We start from the raw sequence: 21,065 nt of genomic DNA, 5'->3' as shown, positions 1-21,065 counted from the left end.
CAAAATATTATGCAGGGCAAAAACCAGGTCTCCTGAGACTTTCTGCCCCCCCTTTTAAATACACCTTTCTAGATCTCATGGCTGTGAAAGATTCCCCCCATTGTGTATGTATAGCTGCCTGCAGGCATTAAAAGGCTACCCTTAGTGTGCCCTTCATATATCTATCCCTCTTCATATTTCCTTACATTTACCTGCTCATCCCCTCACCCTGCTTGAGATTGCCCATCTTTTAACTTGCCTAATGGACCTAACTTAGTCCTGTTTGTTTTAATGGGTCTCTGAGTCAAACTTAGTTGAATACCACCCTCTGAATTCAGTGAAAATTGGAATATTATATTTTCAACTTAAGCATATATTATTATACATATTTACACTTTTTCTGAGCATACACCGGATTCTATTAACATATAGTCACTGAATTTTTTTTTATGCATAAGACGGAATATTGCAATAAGGAGCACCTTACTGCTCCTACACATTCTCTGCCCTCACATCCCTGCTCTTGTCACCTACATTGCTCTCGCATGCCTGCCTCGTGGCATTTGCGCAACCGGCACTCCTGACACTTTCGCCGCATGTACATGTCCATCTCACACCTGCCGCCGTTCTTGCAAACATACTGGGCACCCTTGATGACGCTGCGTCGGAAAAAGCCCTTGCAGCCCTCGCAGCTGAGGACATTGTAGTGGAAGCCTGAGGCCTTGTCCCCACACACTCTGCACACCTCGTTGCCAAGCATCTTGGGGGCTGGCCCCTTCTTCCGTTTCAGAGGGGGGTTTTCTGTAAACACAGAGAAGGGTGAAGGGGGGGGGAAAGAGGCTGTAAAATTATATCCAGAAAACAAAGGAAGACCATGCCTCACATAAGGTAGATTATAGCAGTCCTTCCTCGCAAAAGGCTGAGCAGAGAGAAACCTCAAACTCCACATCTCAGGCCAATAAAAGCACGTAAGCCTAGGCCGAAAGAGGGTGCAGATTCTTCCTCCTGTAGTTTAGCAAAGTCTTTCTCACACAGTTCTAGAGCCATGGGGTTACATTAATATTTCTCAGAGTCAATTCAAACAATAAAACATAACAATTAAAGAAGGTGTGTTGTATAAGCATGCAAACAAACCCTGTGACAAGAAGAGTCCTGAACTTCCTCTTTCAAGAAGAAAGTACTTGCTAGAACCTAACAGTTAATGCCATACTCTGAGGGTCCCCGAGCTAAGTTGCGAGTGTGAGGAAGGGCAAAATAGGTTGGAATTGTACACTAACTGCACTTTACACTAAAAGGTTCAGAGTTTTTTATGCGGGCCGGTCACCAGAGGGCAGCACTGTTCTTTCCTCCTTATCTGAAGTCAGCTATAGCTTTTATGAATGGTTGAGAAATACGTTCACCCTAAGGAATCCTGTCAGCAGAAGCCCTGAGCAAGGACTTCTGCTTGCACAACATATCCCCACCACCACCTTCCTGCCCTGTCTGCCCTGAAATTGGCTGGGAATGGGGTTGGGAGAACCCCTAGAAGAGTGTGTGAGGGAAGGAGACAAGGGCTTGTTCCATCTAGGAAGCTGAAATGTTTGTGCAGATGAAACGCTCTAGCGTTGAATTCCACCCATTGCTTCCTATGCTGCACACGTTATTTTTTTGTTGTTCCTCTGGGCAAACAATTAATGCAGGCTTTTGAAATGACAAAAAAAGAAGTAAATGGGGAACGAGTATGTCTCCAGCTTCTCTCTCTTTCTGCTTCCCACAGTTCCCCATCACTTTCTCAAACCTAGACACAAAGAGTGCATTGACTCAAGAGTAGGCCCTATTCACGGCTAAACTTTTCTCTCCATCATTTACTTCCTGCAGGGAGTTGGGCACTTTAAACAAAAATTGTGAGGAAGCATTTAAAGAAATGACACACACCCACACTTTCAATCTGAGGTGGTACAGTGCAGATTAATTCCACTACTTTTGTCTGTCACCCTGTTTGGTGTAATATATAAATTCCCAAGTGTAACCTCTGCTCGAAACATTTGCACTGAGTGGCTGAAACAAGGGTCTGGGTCTCACCTATGTGCTCCGGTGGGATCTCTGAGCCATGGAAAAGTGCAAACCCTTTCTCCTCCATGCCAAATACACATGCTGTCTTCCCATGATTCTGGGCCATGAGCTGTGTGGGACCCATGATGGTTGCCCTTGTGGGGCTCCTCATGTCCTTCTTGTCTCTAAAGCATGATTATCGCGAAGCTTAAGACATTTGAATCCAGAGTTACAATATCCTCACAAAACTGAGAAGGCCCTGGAGGAAAGTGGAAGCAGAAGAAAAGAAAAACACAATTACCAGAGATACCAACCAGACATTTTTACATTATTCCTGTGCAATGGTACCAGCCACGACTGCCACCACTCTAATAGCTGTTCCTTCACAATTGCCGCCACCCCCTTTCAAAAAGGAGGTTCAGGGGGACTCCCTACAGGAAGCCTCCCCCCACCCCCCGTCAACCTGACCAGCACTTCACCCAGCGAGAGCACGAGCAGTGAGTTAGGAGGAGGAAATGAGGAATGGAGCAGAATGGAGAGAGGGCTCAGTGAGGCGTCTAAGCCCTGGTGTCGTCGGAGCCCAGGCGCCGCCCCAACCAGCAAGAGGGGAGACCTCTCCTTCCGGCACCCGAATTGAGGCGCACACCCACACGTAGGGCGAAAGGGTGGCGTTTTGGGGTGCCCAGGCTTTTATGCTGGCCGAAAAGCAGGCAGCAGCCATTGCCGGGTTCTGAATCGGACTAGGCAGACATGTTTTCTGTTATCTCTGCACTGTAAATAGTATACACATAAAACACTCTTAAAGACAGTGCAGACTGGAGCATCTTTACTCGAGAGTAAAGTAACAGTAGCCGCAACAATCCCCTGTCAGTAGATTTCTCAAACTACTTTTTTGTTCTGTTCAGTTTGATTATTTTTACATATTATTGAGTGGCATAATTTATATTCCACTTTCCACTAGAAATATAGCGCTCAAGGCAGCTAACAATAAATTCTCTTTAAAACAACAACAACACTAGAACGATAATAAACTGGTCAGAATGAAAAGAGACACTAAAGCAGGTGATTACAACAGTGTAAATCAATGCTGCTAATAAAAAGACCATCCAAGGAGGGCAAATTTAACCAGCTGGTATAAAGTGAAAAAGCAAAGGGGCCAGGCAAGCTTCCAGTGTATGACAGTTTCATTTTCATGGAGGCTTCTGAAACAGCAAGTAAATAACTGAAGAACAAAGTAATTAAAATAAGCCTTGATGGGCACAGGATGTTAAATAAAATCATTGTTTCTAGTCCACTTCTGTCCAGTGAAGCAAACTGGCCTTCTGGTCATTAACTGAGTCTCAAGATGTACTGACCCCTGCATGCTTGCTTCAGAGATCCAATGTGAAAAGTTTTTTTGTGTATCATTTAACCAAAACATCCCTATTTTAAAGAAAGGCCTCCCAGATTGTAAAAGTATTATTATTATTATTATTATTATTATTATTATTATTATTATTATTATTATTACAGTCAAACCTTGGAACTCAAGAGGCTCCATTGCCGAACATTTCAGTTCCTGAACTCCCAGGGGCGTAGCAAGGTGCCACAACACCCGGGGCGGCAAACTGCCATGCACCCGGGGGCGCGGCGCCGCTACGTTAACAACACATGTGTCGCTACGTAACGACGCATGCATCCTTACGTGGCAGGGTATCGCCGCCGCCCCCCGCGCCTCCAAAGCTACAAACTCCAGGTAAAAAGCCCACTCAGCGTGAGAGGCTGGAGGCTCGGCTTGGGAGTCGCAGGGGTGGGGGCGCCAAGTGGCACCCCCCCCAGAGTGGAACCTAGGGCAGACCGCCCCCATCGCCCCCCCATTGCGACGCCCCTGCGAACCCCGAAAACCTGGAAGTAGGTGTTCAGTTTTCAAATGTTCCTCAGAACTCGAACGTCCAACACAGCTTCCACTTGATTGCAATAAGCTCTTGCAACCAATTGGAAGCTGCGCCTCAGAACTCGAAGGTTTCCGAACTTGAATGGTCTTCCAGAACGGATTACATTCAAGTTCCAAGGTTTGACTGTATTATATTCAGTACTATTTTTCTAGAAAAAGAGATGCCGGGACACACCATGAATGCCTCTCTTGTTCTCTTAGAATTCCAGCTGGGGAAAAAGCCCTGATTATATTTATTTGTATTCCTACACAAATTAAAACACAGGGAGGGGGATCCAAAAAACTAAAAACAAATAAAAGATAATGGGTTAAAAGTAATTAAACTCTAATAGAATTAAAACAATATTAATAAAAATCTATTAAAATACAGATAATAAAACCAGGATGGCACTATTAAAGCCCTTCCCTTTAAAAACAGTCAGTTCCCAAAGTCCTGTTGGAATAAAATATAGTTACTAGATATATTAAAATAGAAAAAGGTTTTAATTTCTGCACCTAAAAATCTGAACCATAATTTGGTCTTCTGCTGGCATCAGCACAGAAATTAAGCAACTTTGGGGCAAACTAGTATGTTCCAGTAAACACGGAGGAGGGCCAGACAACTGGAGCCAAAGAGAAGGGCAAAGATGCTTGTCTAGGGAGATTTCAAAACTGACATGTCATCAATCAATCAAGGAGGCCAAGTCAAACAGCCAAAGAGAAACTCACTGCTAAATGGTCATTTTAACCCACAAGGGCAGTTTTTGGCAGCATGAGGGCTTCAAGTCCTTGATTGACTTGGGTAGCCAGATAAGGCACCATTGGGAAAGAGATGTAAAAAGTCTCTGAGGCTGTAGACCAGGCATCCCCAAACTTGGCCCTCTAGCTGTTTGGGGACCATTTCCCATCATCCCTGACCACTGGTCCTGTTAGCTAGGGAGATGATAGGAGTTGTAGTCCCAAAACAGCTGGAGGGCCGAGCTTGCGGAGGCCTGCTGTAGACAGTCCACTGCATTTTCACAGCCCCGAACACAGGTTGAAAGAGGGATAATTGCCCAAATGTTGTTGTTAGCCTGGCTTATGGCAGCCGACCTGACATTTCTGACCTCCATTTTAAAAGTGTCCAAATTCCATTTTGAGTGCTAACAAATCTAGCTAGTCTCATTTGGTTTATTTCCCTGTTTGTAAGCCAGTCCAGTCTGATTCACTTTCCTGCCTGGTTCATAGATATTCAATCAACCTTAAATGCCTGTCAATACTTTGGAGAGCAATGGCCAGACTTCCTCTGCGAGAGGTAAATAAAAATTCTTTCCTTCCTGGTCCCTTCTGCTGATCTAAACACCAGAGAGGATCTGCACAATTCTTTATATCTGAAGAGCAAACTAAGAAGCAGCTGCAGCCTTCTTAAAGGATACACTGGGTCTGCGATTGGAATAACCTAGAATGCCTTTTTGCTGCTGCAGAGAAAACTGTGTTTCCAAGGAGCTTGTTGCTAAGAAGTTATGTGCTTTTTTTAAGGAGGTACTCAAGTGTATGCAGTACTGGCAGCTCTTTTTTTCATTGTTAAAAAGTGTGACACTTACTAACAACTTCATGGTGGGTACTGGCACCTAGGGGAAAAAACACTGGGTACAGTACTGAATTTTTTTTTTGCAAAATGCTGCATTCTCATTTTACCTTTTGTGGCTCCACAAGCAGTTGCCGTTTGTTCATGCGTATCTAGGGTTGCCAGCCCCAAATTTCCAAAATTTGGAGTGCTCCGCAGCTGTCGTATTTGAAACAAGAGGTATTTGTTATTTCAATTGGAAGGCATTGTCGTGAAATAAGAAGAAAAAAATCAAGTGTTATTTAGCACCCCGCATCCCCTGTGTTCCATGCACTTGTAGCATGACACTTCTTCAGCGCAGAGATGTGTGGCATGGTGCTGGCAGATCTAATGTGCAGCCTGACAGTGAGGCTGTGATGGGCAACAGACAAATGCAAAACCTGCAAAATGTTTTTGCTGGTTCAGAAAGAGAGTACACCGAAAATCCAGCTCACAGAGATGGGAAGGCAATGCAAAAATAATAATAAATTGCTGTATTGCTGGAGCAGCTTTGCTTAGCCTGGTGGCCTTCAGATGTTTTGGACTATAACTCCCATCAGTCCTAGTCAGCACAGCCATGCAGGTTGGGGCTGATGGGAATTGTAGTCCAAAATGTCTGGAGGGTACCAGGTTGTGTAAGCTTGTTCTCGAGTTATAGAATCCATGTTAGAGACCCCTTTTCATATTTTTATCTGTAAAACAATGACCAGACTAGTCTAACATACACTGAAAATGAAAATATACAATAAATTTTAAAAATTTAAAGCATTCAGCAACAGAGACCAATGCCTAACTAAAATGTTTAACTGTTTACTTTGCCTGAAATCTTCTCAGAATCAAATCAAATGAACAGTCAGGATTTGTTTTGCTTTTTCAGGCTGGCCACTAATGAGTTTAAAATCAGCACATCTGGATATAGAACAGCCCTTAAGTATGATTATTTTATTCTAAATTATCAGTAACTTTGTCAACAGCAACAGCATACACCCTATTGTAGGGGTCAAAAAAAGCTTGCAGAAGATTCAAACCGTTTTCATCTAATCAAGATCTATCTGCCTAACCAGGACAAATCAAGATCTCTCAAGTCTCTCACTCGGGCGCAGATCTCAGATGGCAGCAGTTGGCTCATCCTACAGGAGAGTTGCTAGGTCCTACCAAGAGATGCAACCTGCCACACTGAGAGCAATAGAATAAGCATATGCAACACTAATGCTCCCCACCCTGCTGTTGAGAATTCCACCAGCAATCAGATTTGATTACATTTACTGCAGTTCAGTAATGTTGCATTAAGAGTACCTGTAAACTGGAAAGTTGTTGACCACTGCCTTGCCAAGTTGTTGACAGTGCCAGCCCCAGAGGCAAAATGTACAGAATGATAGGAAGCCTTCCTCTCAAAAGTGCAACTAGAATGAACAGCATAGCCCCATGGGGAAGTAAATGTAGGTGAAAGGCTGAGGGAAGCATATATCCCTTGGTCTGTGGTCACATTTGTGTCTCAGATCAGGCGCCAAGTACTTCCAAGTTCTGTTGGCACCAGCCCCAACCCCGCCTAGAAACAGCGGAACAACTCAGAGAGCAAAAGTCCCAAGTACAGCAAATTTTGTCGCTTCAGGCACATAGTGCTACCGAAACAACCCAAGATGCTTCATCTTGTGGCCACCATCCACAACCCTAGCCACAAAATGACTCCCCTTCCCTTCAGAGTAAAGGTTATGTTCGTGAGTGGCTAACCTGTGGCTCCTCAAATGTTGCTGGACTACAGCTCCCATCATGCTTGACCATTGTCCATGCTAGCTGGGCGGTGAACAAAGTTGGCTCTATTCCTTCATTATTCCATTTCAATATAGACTTGGGATTTGTTCTCATAGCCAATTCTCTTAAGGGCCAAATGACAAGTTAACAAGCAGCCATATATAATCTCACCTCTGATGTTTTGTGTTGACTGAAAGAGATCTATAGGAGACTACAGTTTTGAGCAGAGCATCAACTTTGTTTGTTGTGTTTATTGTTAATGACTACTGTTTGCAGTTATGTATTTTTTTTATATGTTGTTAAGCTGCCTTGAACATGGTTTTAACTTTGGAAAGGTGGCACACAATAAAATGATTGGTGATTGATTGATTGATAAGATGTTCATTCCCTTTGGGCTGTTCCCCATGCCATAAATTTGTCTCCCAGCTGCTTTTCATCACACAGGTGAAAAAGAACAGCCCCCCCCCACTTGTTCCCCACCCCCATAAGGAGAAAAACAGCTGTGCTTCCCCGACTGGAAAAAATAGCACAAAGGAGAAAAGTAAATAGCTCCCATGTCTTTTTTTGCTGTGCAGGACATTCTCCCAACCGCCCTTCGTTTTTAAAAGCTGCTTTTCAACTTTAGATAAAACTGTCAGGGAGAAAAGTATAATGCAATGGAGTTTGTGCAATTTGGCCCTGGATTTTGCCTTTCCCTGTAGAAAATCTCCCCACAGGCTAGTCTTGTCTCAGCCAGCATTCCTCTTCCTGCACTTCATTCCTCTGCTCCTGCTGGTCTAAGAATCTCTTGCATTGATGGAAGCAATCCTAACAGGACTATAAGACAGGATTGGGCAAAGGCATTTTGTGGCCTAATGCGAAGAACAAGATGGCTTCCCCCTCCACTCCATGTACCGAAACCAACTGAATTAACTGCTTATTTCAACACTGCCAATGAGACAATGGTCCCCCACTGCAGCTGAGGGCATGATATGGCCTTCAAACTGGTTTTGGACGATATATCGCCCAGGCCTAGTACAGTGGTACCGGAAGTCTGTACTTAACCTGAAGCGAACTTTCCCCTTGAAAGTAATGGAAAGTGGATTAATCCGTTCCAGACAGTCTGTGGAGTACTTAAACTGAAGTGTACTTAACCTGAAGCGAACTTTCCCATTGAAAGTAATGGAAAGTGGATTAATCTGTTCAGGATGGGTCCGCAGAGTACTCAACCTGAAGCATACTTAACCCGAGATATGAGTGTAATTGGTTCCGGAAGTCCGTACTTAACCTGAGGCGAACCTAACCTGAAGCGAACTTTCCCATTGAAAGTAATGGAAAGTGGATTAATCCGTTCCAGACAGGTCCGCGGAGTACTTAAACTGAAAATACTCAAACCGAGGCGTACTTAAACCGAGGTATGACTGTAATTACTGAAGAAGTGCTGCTGGCAGAAGTGCATGCTAATGGAGGAAAATGTAAGGTTAAGGATGCAGAACAGAAGACATAGTCACAAACATTTTCTTCTTGAACATAACAAGCTGGTGCCACCATGACATTTTGCTCTGGACAATTTCTCACATTTTTATGCCACCCAGCAAAAATTTTCACAAGCTTCCTAAAAGACTTCCTCACTTCCTCTTGAGGATCTACTATAGGGAAGCTACATGTTCTCACAGGGCTCTCTCTCAATTTGTTCTTCTTGATCTCTCCCCCAGTTCCCATTTTTCTCAAAGCTTTTTTGGAACTGTTCTAATCTACCACCCTCAAATTATTCAGAATTAGCAATATACTACCTTGCTCTACCTGGGGTGGTAGAATACTGGGGAGAGAAAAGTTAATTCTGGAAACTATGCTATGAATCTCCCAAACATCCTCTGTATAGCATGCAAAGCTGGAGGCTGTCTCTGAATCCTCTAGCTTGAAAGTGTTCCCCATCCCAACAGACTCAGGGCAGCTGTCCTATCAGACATAGTATAAAAAGTATTTAACAAGTATTCTGTCGAAAAAGATCCAGGCCCCATTAAAATCCTAGTGTGTTCCACGCAGTAACTCTTTTTCACGTGTTGCACTATTAATTGCTTCAGTTCTTCATCTCTCAAAACTTAAAGCTTTGCTTCATTTCTAATTCAAAATTCAGCATTACACACACACACACACACACACACACACAAAAAAAAATATATAAATTTTCTGTTTTGCAATTTAAAATACTCATTTAAACATCCTTAAAATATCGATGACTTCTGTTCTTCTCTTTCCATGGTTCATTTTGCATATCTTAAATCCCTGCATATTTTACATAAACCAAACCATTCAGTATTCCATTACATCCATCAAAACTTATTTACACTGTTGAACTTATCTTAATGCTAAATGCTACCAACGTTTTCAAGTGTACACAATTCCCCCCCCCATATATTCAATAAATATTTTCCAATCTTCTCTAAACATATGTTCTTCTTGTTCTCTTATTCTGCATGTTAGATCTGCAAGCTGCGCATATTCCATCAGCTTAAGTTGCCATTCTTCTTTAGTTGAGACCTCGCTCATTTGCCATGTTGGGGCTAACAAAACACGGGCCGCAGTAGTGGCATACATAAATAACCTTCTTTTTTTTACACCTGGGAATTTCAGTCTGAATTACCCCCAACAGAAACAATTATGGGTTTTTTTGGGGAAGTACTTTTTAGAATATTATTACAATTTTTTAAAGGTTGCTCCCATGCTATGGCCTCGCTACATGATAGCCTTATTCACATTTTTAATAAAATGTTACCATTAGGGGTGATGTCCTATGCACATGGAACAGACACTGCACAGATGCTGCTCTGCTGCTCTTCACGGCTGCTCACTCTTTGCATCAAGGAATGCGTGTTCAGCAGCTCACTGCACGGAAGGGACCATTTTCTCCTCGCCACTGCAAATACCTGCCACTTGGAAGCAGCCGCCACCCGTAGGAGACTTTTAACGTTGATCCCACAAGGCAGCTACTTCTTATGGTATTCCTCGAAAATGTGACCTGTGTCTCTCAAGATGTTGCTGGATGTCACCTCCAAGAATGATGGGAACTGTAGTCCAGCAACGTAGAGAGCCTCTGGTTCCCTACACCTAGACCAGGGGTAGGCAACCTAAGGCCCAGGGGCCAGGTGCGGCCCAGTCGCCTTCTGAATCCGGCCTGCGGACAGTCCGGGAATCAGCGTGTTTTTACATGAGTAGAATGTGTCCTTTTATTTAAAATGCATCTCTGGGTTATTTGTGGGGCATAGGAATTTGTTCATTATTTTTCTTCAAAATATAGTCCGGCCCACCACATGGTCTGAGGGATGGTGGACCGGCCCATGGCTGAAAATGGTTGACCTAGACTAAGAGATGCAAAGCAAAATGGAAACATTTTAGTAGCTAACCCCTTGATAAAAGGGTTTCTACTTGAAACCTGGCGTGCTATGGTCCATGGGGTCACGAAGAGTCGGACACGACTAAACAACAACAACTTGAAACACACCAAGATTTTAATAGAAACCAAATAAATTCCTGCAGAGCTGTCACTGGATAAACACTAGGAATCTTATTTAAAGAAAGGAAGCTTCAAGGTTACAGATAATTTCAAGGGGGAAGTGGGAGTAAAGTTAGGAAGAACTGTACATGATTAAGAACATTTTTGTTCATTTCCTAACAGATACACAGTCAAACACTATGCATATTTACTCAGAAGGAAATTCCATTTAATTCAGTTGTGCTTACCCACAATTGAGAGTGCACAGGATTGCAGCCTTAACAGTTATCTTCCTTTAAAAAGCTGGGAAGTCTTCTCTAGGAAAAACTGAAAAACATACTTCCTAACACAGAGATGAGAACTAACAGCCAGATAACTACCAGACTCTATTCATTATATCCTGCTGCAGAAGGTTCAATTTGTGGCTTATTGCACAGCTAATTTTTCACTTACACATTGCACATGCAACTGAAATAATTGCATGTATTATTTTTTATTTTTGAATTGATAGTTTTAATAAAATGGGATTGTTTAGTTGAGATGTTTTTAAAGGTTTCCTATTGAGTTTTGTTGTTGTATTTTATGCAAACAGCCTTGGGGTAGTTTTATTCTTGAAGAGAAGGCAGGAAATCACTTCTCCATTTACTCCTGCTTCCCCTACCTATGTTGTTTCCCATGTTGAATTTTGGTTTAAAGTTCTGTGGGGCAAGGATCTTTCAGCTTGCACTTTGCAAACTGCTATGCTGTTCTGAGGCCTATAAAAATAACAGCAGCCACCAAGTTCCTAGCTAATAATAAATAATAATAATAATAAATAATAAATAACTTCCAACAGGGAAAAAAAAGACTGAAGCAAATGTCAGTGCCATTCTTTCAGTTGTTTCACAGAACACAAAAGTTAACTTTTCCCTGACTGAACATGACAGGAGATTCACAGGAGCTGAAAGATACCTTTTGTCTGAAAACACTTTTCCCCCAGAGCAAAAGCAATCCTCATCCCAGACCTTCTAGGAAAAGGAGATAAGCCCATTTCACAGCAGCAATCCAGAACCCACGTTTTGTTCTTTTCACCTCATCCTTAAACAAAAACCTGCTGCTTGTGACTCTTTGAATCAATGGGTCACCTCCTCTTCTGCCCCTCACTGCATAGGTGTCCTGGGCAGAAAGAGCTAAAAGAGAGGTGACAATTGGTAATTTTATAGTAGACTAGGTAGCCTTGCCATGCGTTGTTGTGGCATTGTGTGTGAAATTAGGAAGAAAGGAATAAGATAGTTGATGTTTGAAAGTCTGGTCTGTCTTTATGTATTTTGCCGTCTGTTCCTTTGATGTCCACTTGAGGGCTGTATATTTTGCCTTTTTTAAAAAAGATAAAATCACGTTTTTAGGTGTGTTAGGGGTGGGATCTTAACAATATAAGGTTCTGCAAACACTCTCGTATTGGCAAGGAACGCTATGTCCAAATTTGAGCGGAATCGGTCAAGCGAGTGGACTATAACAAACATGACCCTTCTAAATAATAATAATAATAATAATAATAATAATAATAATAATAATATAGATAGATATAGATAGATCCTGCATATATACTACTACACCTTCAAAGCACATTCATATCACATTTCCCCCCTCAAAGAATTCTGGGAACTGCAGTTTACCTCTCACAGAGCTCCATGTCCCATCAACCCTTAATAAACTACAATACAGTGCCCAGAATTTTATGAGGGAAATGTGTTTTGCAGGTGGTTTAAAGGCATTGTGTGTACACAGTCACAAGCAGATCCTAAAACAGACAGTACGGTATTCCCTCCCCTCTCTGCCTGCAGGATTTACTTAGTCCTCCAATGGACAGAAAGAGAGGGAAAAGAAGGGATTGTTCTTACGGTAATCTTTCTGGCCATTTCTCAAACAGGAATTTGAGGCAAGGTGAGACAACTGCCTCAGGCGGCAGGATCCATGGGAGCCACAGATCCCGATGGAGATATTTCTTCGCTGCTTGTTCCGGATATAGATCTTCATTCCCTGCTTCTTCTTTGGCAGGGAGGTGGGAGCTATTTTGTGACCCACCTCAGGAGCCAAAATGTGGCACAACCACAACTGCCGGCACTTGAGCTTGACTGCCTCTTATTTTGTTGCACAGGCTCCAACTGTAAGCTCATCTGAGGGCAAAATACTGGCTTCATCGCCCAACTCCAGTCAACATTGTTATTCCTGACCTAAAGGGGGTTCTAAGTGCTTTTAATGTTTGTAAGACAGGGTCACATGCAGCAGCAGCAGAAGAAGAAGTGCCTTCCTGCGGTGTCACAAGGGTCAGGAACAGCTGCACCTGTCAACAAAACTCTTCCTGCTCCACAACTACCAGAGATCCCTAGAAGGCCAGACATCCACAATCTTTAGCTGGCCAGACCCTTTAGACCAGACATCCCCAGACTTCAGCCCTCCAGATGTTTTGGTCTACAATTCCCATCATCCCTGACCACTGGTCCTCTTAGCTAGGAATCATGGGAGTTGTAGGCCAAAACATCTGGAGGGCCGCAGTTTGGGGATGCCTGCTTTAGACCTTCTCCCTGACACTGCAGGACCCCTATCCCCCCTCTCCATATTGCTTTCCCTCTATCTCTATGTGCCCTCCAAGTCTTCTGCTTCCACTGCCCTTAATATTGCAAAACCCCATACACCAGGGGCAGGGGACCTTCTTCAGCCCCAGAACCACACTCTCTTCTGGGAAACCTTCCTGGCGCCACATGTAGGTAGTGCACAGGCAAAAGAGGGTGGAGCAACTGGGATAAATTTTGCCTCTGTACAGAAAGCTAGTTACTGCGAATCACTAAGACACACGCCTCTCTATCCTCCATCCAGGCAAGGAAGAGACATTATCAGGCTTCAAGGACACATTCCCACCAGGCAAAAACATTTAAGGAGAGCTAAAAGCGGGAGCAGTGAGTGGCATGTTATAGGAGAGGGGAGTTGCAGGAGAGCAAGGGCCAGATGGGGAGACTTGGAGGGCCACATGTGGCCTCTGGGGCCGAGGTTCCCCACCCTTGCTAAATAGAAAGTCTGGACTTTGAAGTCATCTTATTTTTACTTGTCATTTCGTATTGTATTGTTTAATTAACAATGGATATGATAAATTATAACAACAATAATAATGTTTCTGCATGCATGTCACAGCTCCAGCGACAACTTGCAGAAAAGGGTTGTGGCACAGTGGTGCACGGATCAGCCCCAATCACAGGCTTGGAGACCTTTTCCTGTTTCTCCTGGCACAGTCTGGCAGGGGCTGCTGGCAGGAGAAGGAGATGCAGCCCAGCCACTTCAATCAACTATAATACAAAGCACAAGGGCTTGAAGAGCTTGAAGCACAGGGCAGGAAAGTAGTACAATGTACGGCAGGAGCTATTAATCATAGCTAACTCAAGCTTCCATATTCAAGGACCTCTGAATATTAGACATGGGGATAAAAGATCAAAATAGGAATGCTGTCTTCATGTCTTGCTTGTGAGTTTTCCAGAGGCAGTTAAGTGGTCTCTGTCAGAAAGAAAATGCTGGACCTTATGGGTCTTTGGTTTAACCCAGCAAGATTCTTTTAACAGCTACCAAAGGGGAGAAGGAGAAAAGGCTTGCAATAAAGACACCGTTTAAAAGCAGGGTGTAAAAGCTTAAATCAGGTGTAATCAGAAAAAAGTACTTAAATAAATTAACAAATGAGGATGTTACTATTTTTTTTATAAAAGCTCACCAGTTTAGTGTTTGTTTCAGTTTCAAAAATATCTTAAAATGAAGAGCCTTATGAAACATAACTACAACTGCAACTCTGGAAATTTAAGAATACCTTATTGTCAAATTAACTGTGTAACTTAAGTGTCTTCTGCGGACTGTTTCCCTTTCCCTTTCTCTGCTCCACCCTTTGCTCCCACAATTAGGATACAAGGGCTGCCTCTCCCACTCCAAAACCACGAAAGACAAAGTCAAAAAAGCTCACACAGATGCATGTTTCCCTTCATCTGGTTGACAAAGCTCATTCCCCGCTTAGGTAGCTAAGGGCTCCCCCCCCCCCCCGAGAGAGAAGAGGAGGGTCTGCACTTTTGAAAGTGAACTGTAGTAACCTTAGGTTCTTGGCTCAGCTCAGAGCCAGGTCTGACTCCACTATCAGCGCTGACCTTTGGACGGACAGCAGGAAATGCAATCATGACTTTGACAACTTTGTCAAGGGATTCAAACAGGAAAAATCACATTAGTGCTCTTCCCTTGAGAGAAAAGCAGGGGTGTGGGGTGGGACACCCAAGAATGGTGCCTACCTCCTCCCATCCTCCACAAAGCAGCTTGAGGCACGTTGTGACAAGGACAGCCAATAGTCGGGGAAACAATAAGTCAGGGAAAACGCTGGACTGCGGAAAAAGCTAGAAGCAAGCCTCAACGCCGATCCATGTGAACTCAGCTGTTCTGCCATCAGTGCACTCTTGTACCATTTGCCCTGGGACAACCTGTCAATGTTAAAACCCTGCTGGATCAGAGCAAAGGCCTCAATAGTCCTGTATTCTGTTCTTGCAATGGCTAACCAGATGTTGAGGGGAAGCCCACAAGCGGGTGCAAAAGCTCTGAGCCTGAGAGGCATACAGTGGTACCTCGGGTTACAAACACTTTGGGTTACAAACTCCACTTACCTGGAAGTAGTACCTCGGGTTAAGAACTTTGCCCCAGGATGAGAACAAAAATTGCACACTGGCGGCGCAGCAGCAGCAGCGGGAGGCCCCATTACCTCAGGTTAAGAATGATTTCAGGTTAAGAACGGAACTCCAGAACAAATTAAGTTCATAACCCGAGGTACCACTGTATATTTAATCTGGTCCTGGGGGCAGTTTAAACCTCTCCACCAAGCCCAGCACAAGGGGAAATCCAGCAAGTGCTGTGATGGAGAATTCACCCACCACAGCCCTGGGCTGGCAAGAGAGGTTTAAACTCCTCCCTCAACCCAAGCACAGTGATAGGGATGAGCGTGGGTTGAGTGTGTGTGTGTGTGTGAGAGAGAGAGAGAGAGAGAAAGACTGCATGTATGTATGTGAGTGAGTGAGTGAGTGAGTGAGTGAGGTCTTCCCGTGTGGTGAGCTTACGTTCTGTATACATGGGGACATGCGAGAGCTTAAATAGGGTGGAGGGCAGCCTGGGTGGTGATAGGGCTGCTGCCCACAAATATGCATCTATATAAGACTGGTGTGTGGGAGACCGGGTTTTTGCTACAGTACGGTTCTGCTTGTAAGTATTTATTGGATCACTTGCAATGAATTGAGTAGAGTGGATGATTAATGATGTTGTGCAAGTGTGGGGGACCTCCAGCTCACAGATTTGGACTGCCCTTTTTGGCCTGTGAGGCCATTCCAGGCAAGCCATGGCTCTGAGCCAGTCATATGTGACAACAGGTGTGGGGCAGGTAGCAGTGGGGTCTGGCCCAAAGGGGGTTTGCAGGCATTGCCAATTATGAGTGTCTCCAGTCAGGTGGTTCTCGGGCACTTGGGAAGAACTGTGCAAAGGGCTTTGCAAGCCCTAAGCTTGGCGCTTGGGAAGTGCCGAGCATAGAGCTTGCAAAGCACATTGCACACCGTGCCCCACCCAGCTGATTGTTGGGTGTTTGGGGAGCACCACGCAAACTAACCTTGGTCAACCATGCCCTAGATGCTTCCAGGTTAGATTACTACAATACACTCTACACGGGGCTGCTCATTTGGTCTACTGACTGAACACTAAAGAGATGGACATGGGAAGAAAACTAGCCTGGCTGCTGAAGTCCATAAGAGAAACTAGTGGAGGAGGCGGGGGCGAAGGAACTAAAATATTAGAGAACTTTAAAAGTTCCATATTGGGTATAAGGAGAATGATGGCTAGAAAGTGGGAGAAGCCCATCTGTGAGCCAGGGAATGTACAGTTCCCTGCACAGTGGTACAAGGCCAAATGTGAAGACGAACTTTCTGCAGACTTTGCCCGGCCAAGTTGCGTTCCCTTCTCACAACATCTGACATCACAACAAACTGCCTGCTAGAAAACAGTCCCGCAAGTCAAGCTGAGTGTCCTTGGCTCCAAGCCAGCCAGTGGCAGGGCTGCACTCAAGGCACACCCACCAGACGAGAAACAAGAGCCTTGAATTTCTCCAGGGTGGCTTCAATTACTTGGAGCGTTGCTCTGTTTCTCCCAATGCCCTGCCCTTCCTGATGTCTCATGTCTGAAAAGGCTTTACTGTACTTACTTTAACCAGCAACTTGCCAAGGCAGCTTAAAGCAACTTCTTTTATTTCCATAGCTCCTGTAGGTGATCACCAGTCCTTGCTGGTGTAAAACACTGTCTGTTGCATTGCAGGGGGAACCAGTAGCCATAGAGATGGGGAACCAGTAGCCCTCCAGATGTTGTTGGACTCCCAACCCCCAACAGTCACAACCAGCAGGCCCAATGGTCAGGGATAATGGGAGCCGTTGCCTCAAAACATCTGGAAGGCCACAGGTTCCCCATCTCCAGTATAATAAAATGGAAACTGAAATCAAATAACCACATCATTGTATTGCTTTCACAAAAAGCTAGAAATATTCTGTGCTAAGTTTTTCCTTTATGTCCTACACACCTCATAACACTGAAAGCCGCACGTGGATGAAGGAAACATGAAAATAATAAACAATGGAAGGATATATCATCTCCTTCCAATTAAACTGGATAATTAAGACTTAAGAAGTGTCAAGTGCATCTTAATAAGATGAGACTCCCCTTTGAAATCGAGACCTGTTTGTGTGATCTGTCTGCTATGTGGGCTCTAGCAGAATCTACCCCCCCCCCCCGCTGTTTCCCTTCCCTCCCCTAAAATGTTGTGTGTCCCCCTACACACATACACACACACACACACACACACACACACACACACACACACTTACCGTATTTTGGAGGTAGGCTCAAGCCCTTGCCTCTGGACAAAGCCCTTAGTCAAATGATTTATTTTTAAATACGTTTATAAAATTACAGAAACAAAGCTCACGGTGTTCTACAGTAGTCCTCTTTCCAGGCTTTCCTAACCCTGTGGCTGCCTCTGTGCAGTAGGGATGGGAACTTGTGGCCTCCAGACGTTGTTGAACTACAATTCCCACCAACCTTGGGAATGCCGGCTGGGGCTGACGGGAGTTGAGGTTCAGCAGTATTTGCAGGGCCATAGGTTCCCCATTCCCGCTGTATAGCAACATACTTTGGACTGCATGGCCCTTGTGATCTCTTCCAACTCTATGATTCTATGAAGTGCTAAAAAGATTCCGAACACAAGCCCCAACACATATTTATATATGTTATGTATGTTGAATTATATGTACAGATGCAAATTAAGATGGTGGGAGGCTGGAATGGCACTGTGCTCTTCATCATGCTCAGGAGCATGTAAGCAAAGGTATTAAAACAGTTTTGAGAAGAGGGGCAGGAGATTTGGGGCCCAGAACAAAACACCCAGGTTCAGTATTTAACTTATATGCAGAATTCATCATGTGAAAGGCTGGACTAGATGAATCCCAAGCCGGAATTAAGATTGCCGGAAGAAATATCAACAACCTCAGATATGCAGATGACACAACCTTGATGGCAGAAAGTGAGGAGGAATTAAAGAACCTTTTAATGAGGGTGAAAGAGGAGAGCGCAAAATATGGTCTGAAGCTCAACATCAAAAAAACCAAGATCATGGCCACTGGTCCCATCATCTCCTGGCAAATAGAAGGGGAAGAAATGGAGGCAGTGAGAGATTTTACTTTCTTGGGCTCCTTGATCACTGCAGATGGTGACAGCAGTCATGAAATTAAAAGACGCCTGCTTCTTGGGAGAAAAGCAATGACAAACCTAGACAGCATCTTAAAAAGCAGAGACATCGCCTTGCCGACAAAGGTCCGTATAGTTGAAGCTATGGTTTTCCCAGTAGTGATGTATGGAAGTGAGAGCTGGACCATAAAGAAGGCTGGTCGCTGAAGAATTGATGCTTTTGAATTATGGTGCTGGAGGAGACTCTTGAGAGTCCCATGGACTGCAAGAAGATCAAACCTATCCATTCTTAAGGAAATCAGAGTGCTCACTGGAAGGACAGATCCTGAAGCTGAGGCTCCAATACTTTGGCCACCTCATGAGAAGAGAAGACTCCCTGGAAAAGACCCTGGTGTTGGGAAAGATTGAGGGCACTAGGAGAAGGGGATGACAGAGGACGAGATGGTTGGACAGTGTTCTCGAAGCTACCAACATGAGTTTGACCAAACTGCGGGAGGCAGTGGAAGACAGGGATGCCTGGCTTGCTCTGGTCCATGGGGTCACGAAGAGTCGGACACGACTAAACAACTAAACAACAACAACAACAACATCAGGTTAGCCACAGGGTTGGGAAAACCTGGAAGCAGGTTTTCAAGTCTAACTGCTGTGGGGTAGGGCAACAATTTTCAATGAGGGCATAGGGGAACTACACAGGGGAAGGGTTAACTATCCTGCCTCTAGCTGCAACCCTCACAAACCAAAAATTTCCCACTGAGCAGCAATTAGGCTTAAAAAATAGTTTCCATTGGCACTAATGGAAACCGTTTTTAAAGTCTAATTACTGCACAGGCCAGATGGGGAAGCTCCCGTAGGCCATATCTGGCTAGCAGGCCAGCAGTTCTTACCGCTGTTGCATAAAGTACAGATCTGCCCAACCTACGGATCTACTAAATGGAAGGGAGAATGAACTTAGGAAGGGCTGGATCAGACAAAAGGTCCATCTGGTCCAGGGTTCTAGCAGTGGTCAGCCTGATGCTTTTGGGAAGCAGACAAGCATGATATGAAAGCAAAATCCTTTCCCCACTGTTTGTCACCAAATGAGTGTATTAAAAAAAAATAGCCTGCTGAAACACAATCAAAATACAGGTTAAACAAAGAGCTGGAGAGAAAACAAAATGTCTGTTTAAATAAAAAGGGGGTTGCCGGCTGGTGGAAGGCCACTAACAAGATAATAGATAAGTGACACTTCCTTGGTAAGGAGTTCCAAAGTCTGGTTACAGCCCCTAAGGAGGCCTTTCTTAAATCCCCATCAAATGCACATCAGATAACCTAGTTTATGGGAGGATACTGGAATTCCAATTGCATACTGGAAATTTAGGTTTGCGCAACTAAAGTTGATTAATCTGATGCAACAAATCTACTTTAAGAACAACAGCAACAGACTTTAGCAGTCAGTAAAATAAGGGGGAAATGCAAAGATGGGGAAATGCACTAAAATGTGTAGGATTAATGGGAAGACATTTAATCACTCTGCAAGCAACTCAAAATGAATGCAGGATGGATGTTCATTGTCATAAAATCTTCTCACAAACAAATCAGAATGAATGCTCAGTGAAGACCAGACATCACCTAACATCAGTTTAAGCCTGGTGCAAGAAAATCAATTTAAGAAGGCTATTAACAAGCTGAAACATGTGCAGAGGTTGACCAAAATGATCAGATGTCTGGAAATCTAGCCTTATGAAGAACGGTTGCGTATTTTTGGCCTGGAAAACAGGAGACTGAGAGGAGATATGAGAGCCATCTACAAATATCTAAAGTGCAGTCACATGGTGGATGGAGCAAGCTTGTTTTCTCCTGCTCCAGATACTAGGACCCAAACCAGTGGCTTTAAGTTACAAGGAAGGAGGTGGTGGACTCTCCTTCAATGGAGGTTTCAAAGCAGAGGTTTGATGGCCATCTGGCATGTATGATCTAGTTGAGATTCCTGCATTGTAGGGGGTTGTACTAGATTACCCCCTGGGACCCCTTCCAACTTTACAATTCTATGATACTGTACTCTGGATGCTGAATAAGCAGGTGGTTTCATGTGTCTGGGTTCATTCAGAGCACTGCTGCTTGCTTCATAGCTTGGTCAATTACCGAGGCAGCTACCATAATGCACATGGAATTGATTTCGGTACACAGCACATGCCAAAGGTTGGTCACCACTTAATGTAAGAAGAGAACCCTGCTGGATCAGACCAAAGGTCCAGAATCCTGCATCACACAGTAGTCTACCAAATGTCTCTGGGAAACCTTGAAACAAATTATTGTTACTGTATTTGCTTTTTTCCAGAGAAGTGAAACTCAAAGTGACTTACAAAAATGAGTACAGTAATAAAACATGGATTGAAAACAACCTAAAGTGTGTGTGTGTGTGTGTGTTCCAGGTGAATAAGAATGTTTTTACCAGACCAGTAAAAACAGATAGTAATGGGGCCTGGCATACCTCCCTGAGGAAAGCATTCCATAAATGAGGAGCCACCACTGAGAAGTCCCATCCTTATGTCGCCACCCTTTTTACCTCCCACAGAAAAGAGCATGCA

The 21,065-nt window shown here is 44.0% G+C and overlaps 1 protein-coding gene across 3 annotated transcripts in view; it reads right to left on the bottom strand.

Annotated features, from left to right (window-relative positions):
- The window catches only part of NR1H3 (nuclear receptor subfamily 1 group H member 3), a 32,291-nt gene that overhangs the window by 9,149 nt on the left and 2,077 nt on the right, over nucleotides 1-21,065 (bottom strand). For 2 of the 3 annotated variants that reach the window (XM_035114877.3, XM_088654442.1), the window contains exons 2-4: nucleotides 5,600-5,687; nucleotides 2,041-2,269; nucleotides 514-780 (exon numbers count right to left, since the gene is read on the bottom strand). In XM_035114877.3, the coding sequence (XP_034970768.1) occupies nucleotides 514-780; nucleotides 2,041-2,182 (409 nt within the window). In that variant the 5' untranslated portion in view covers nucleotides 2,183-2,269; nucleotides 5,600-5,687. Of the gene's footprint in view, nucleotides 1-513; nucleotides 781-2,040; nucleotides 2,270-5,599; nucleotides 5,688-6,803; nucleotides 6,916-21,065 lie in introns of those variants that run through there. The other variant, XM_088654431.1, reaches the window with a different exon arrangement.

The sequence above is a fragment of the Zootoca vivipara genome, chromosome 1, assembly GCF_965207765.1.
Source record: "Zootoca vivipara chromosome 1, rZooViv2.hap1.1, whole genome shotgun sequence".
In the NCBI taxonomy this organism is placed as follows: Eukaryota; Metazoa; Chordata; class Lepidosauria; order Squamata; family Lacertidae; genus Zootoca; species Zootoca vivipara.
Note: the sequence above shows the minus strand (reverse complement) of the source record. Positions and strands in the feature narration are given on the sequence as shown.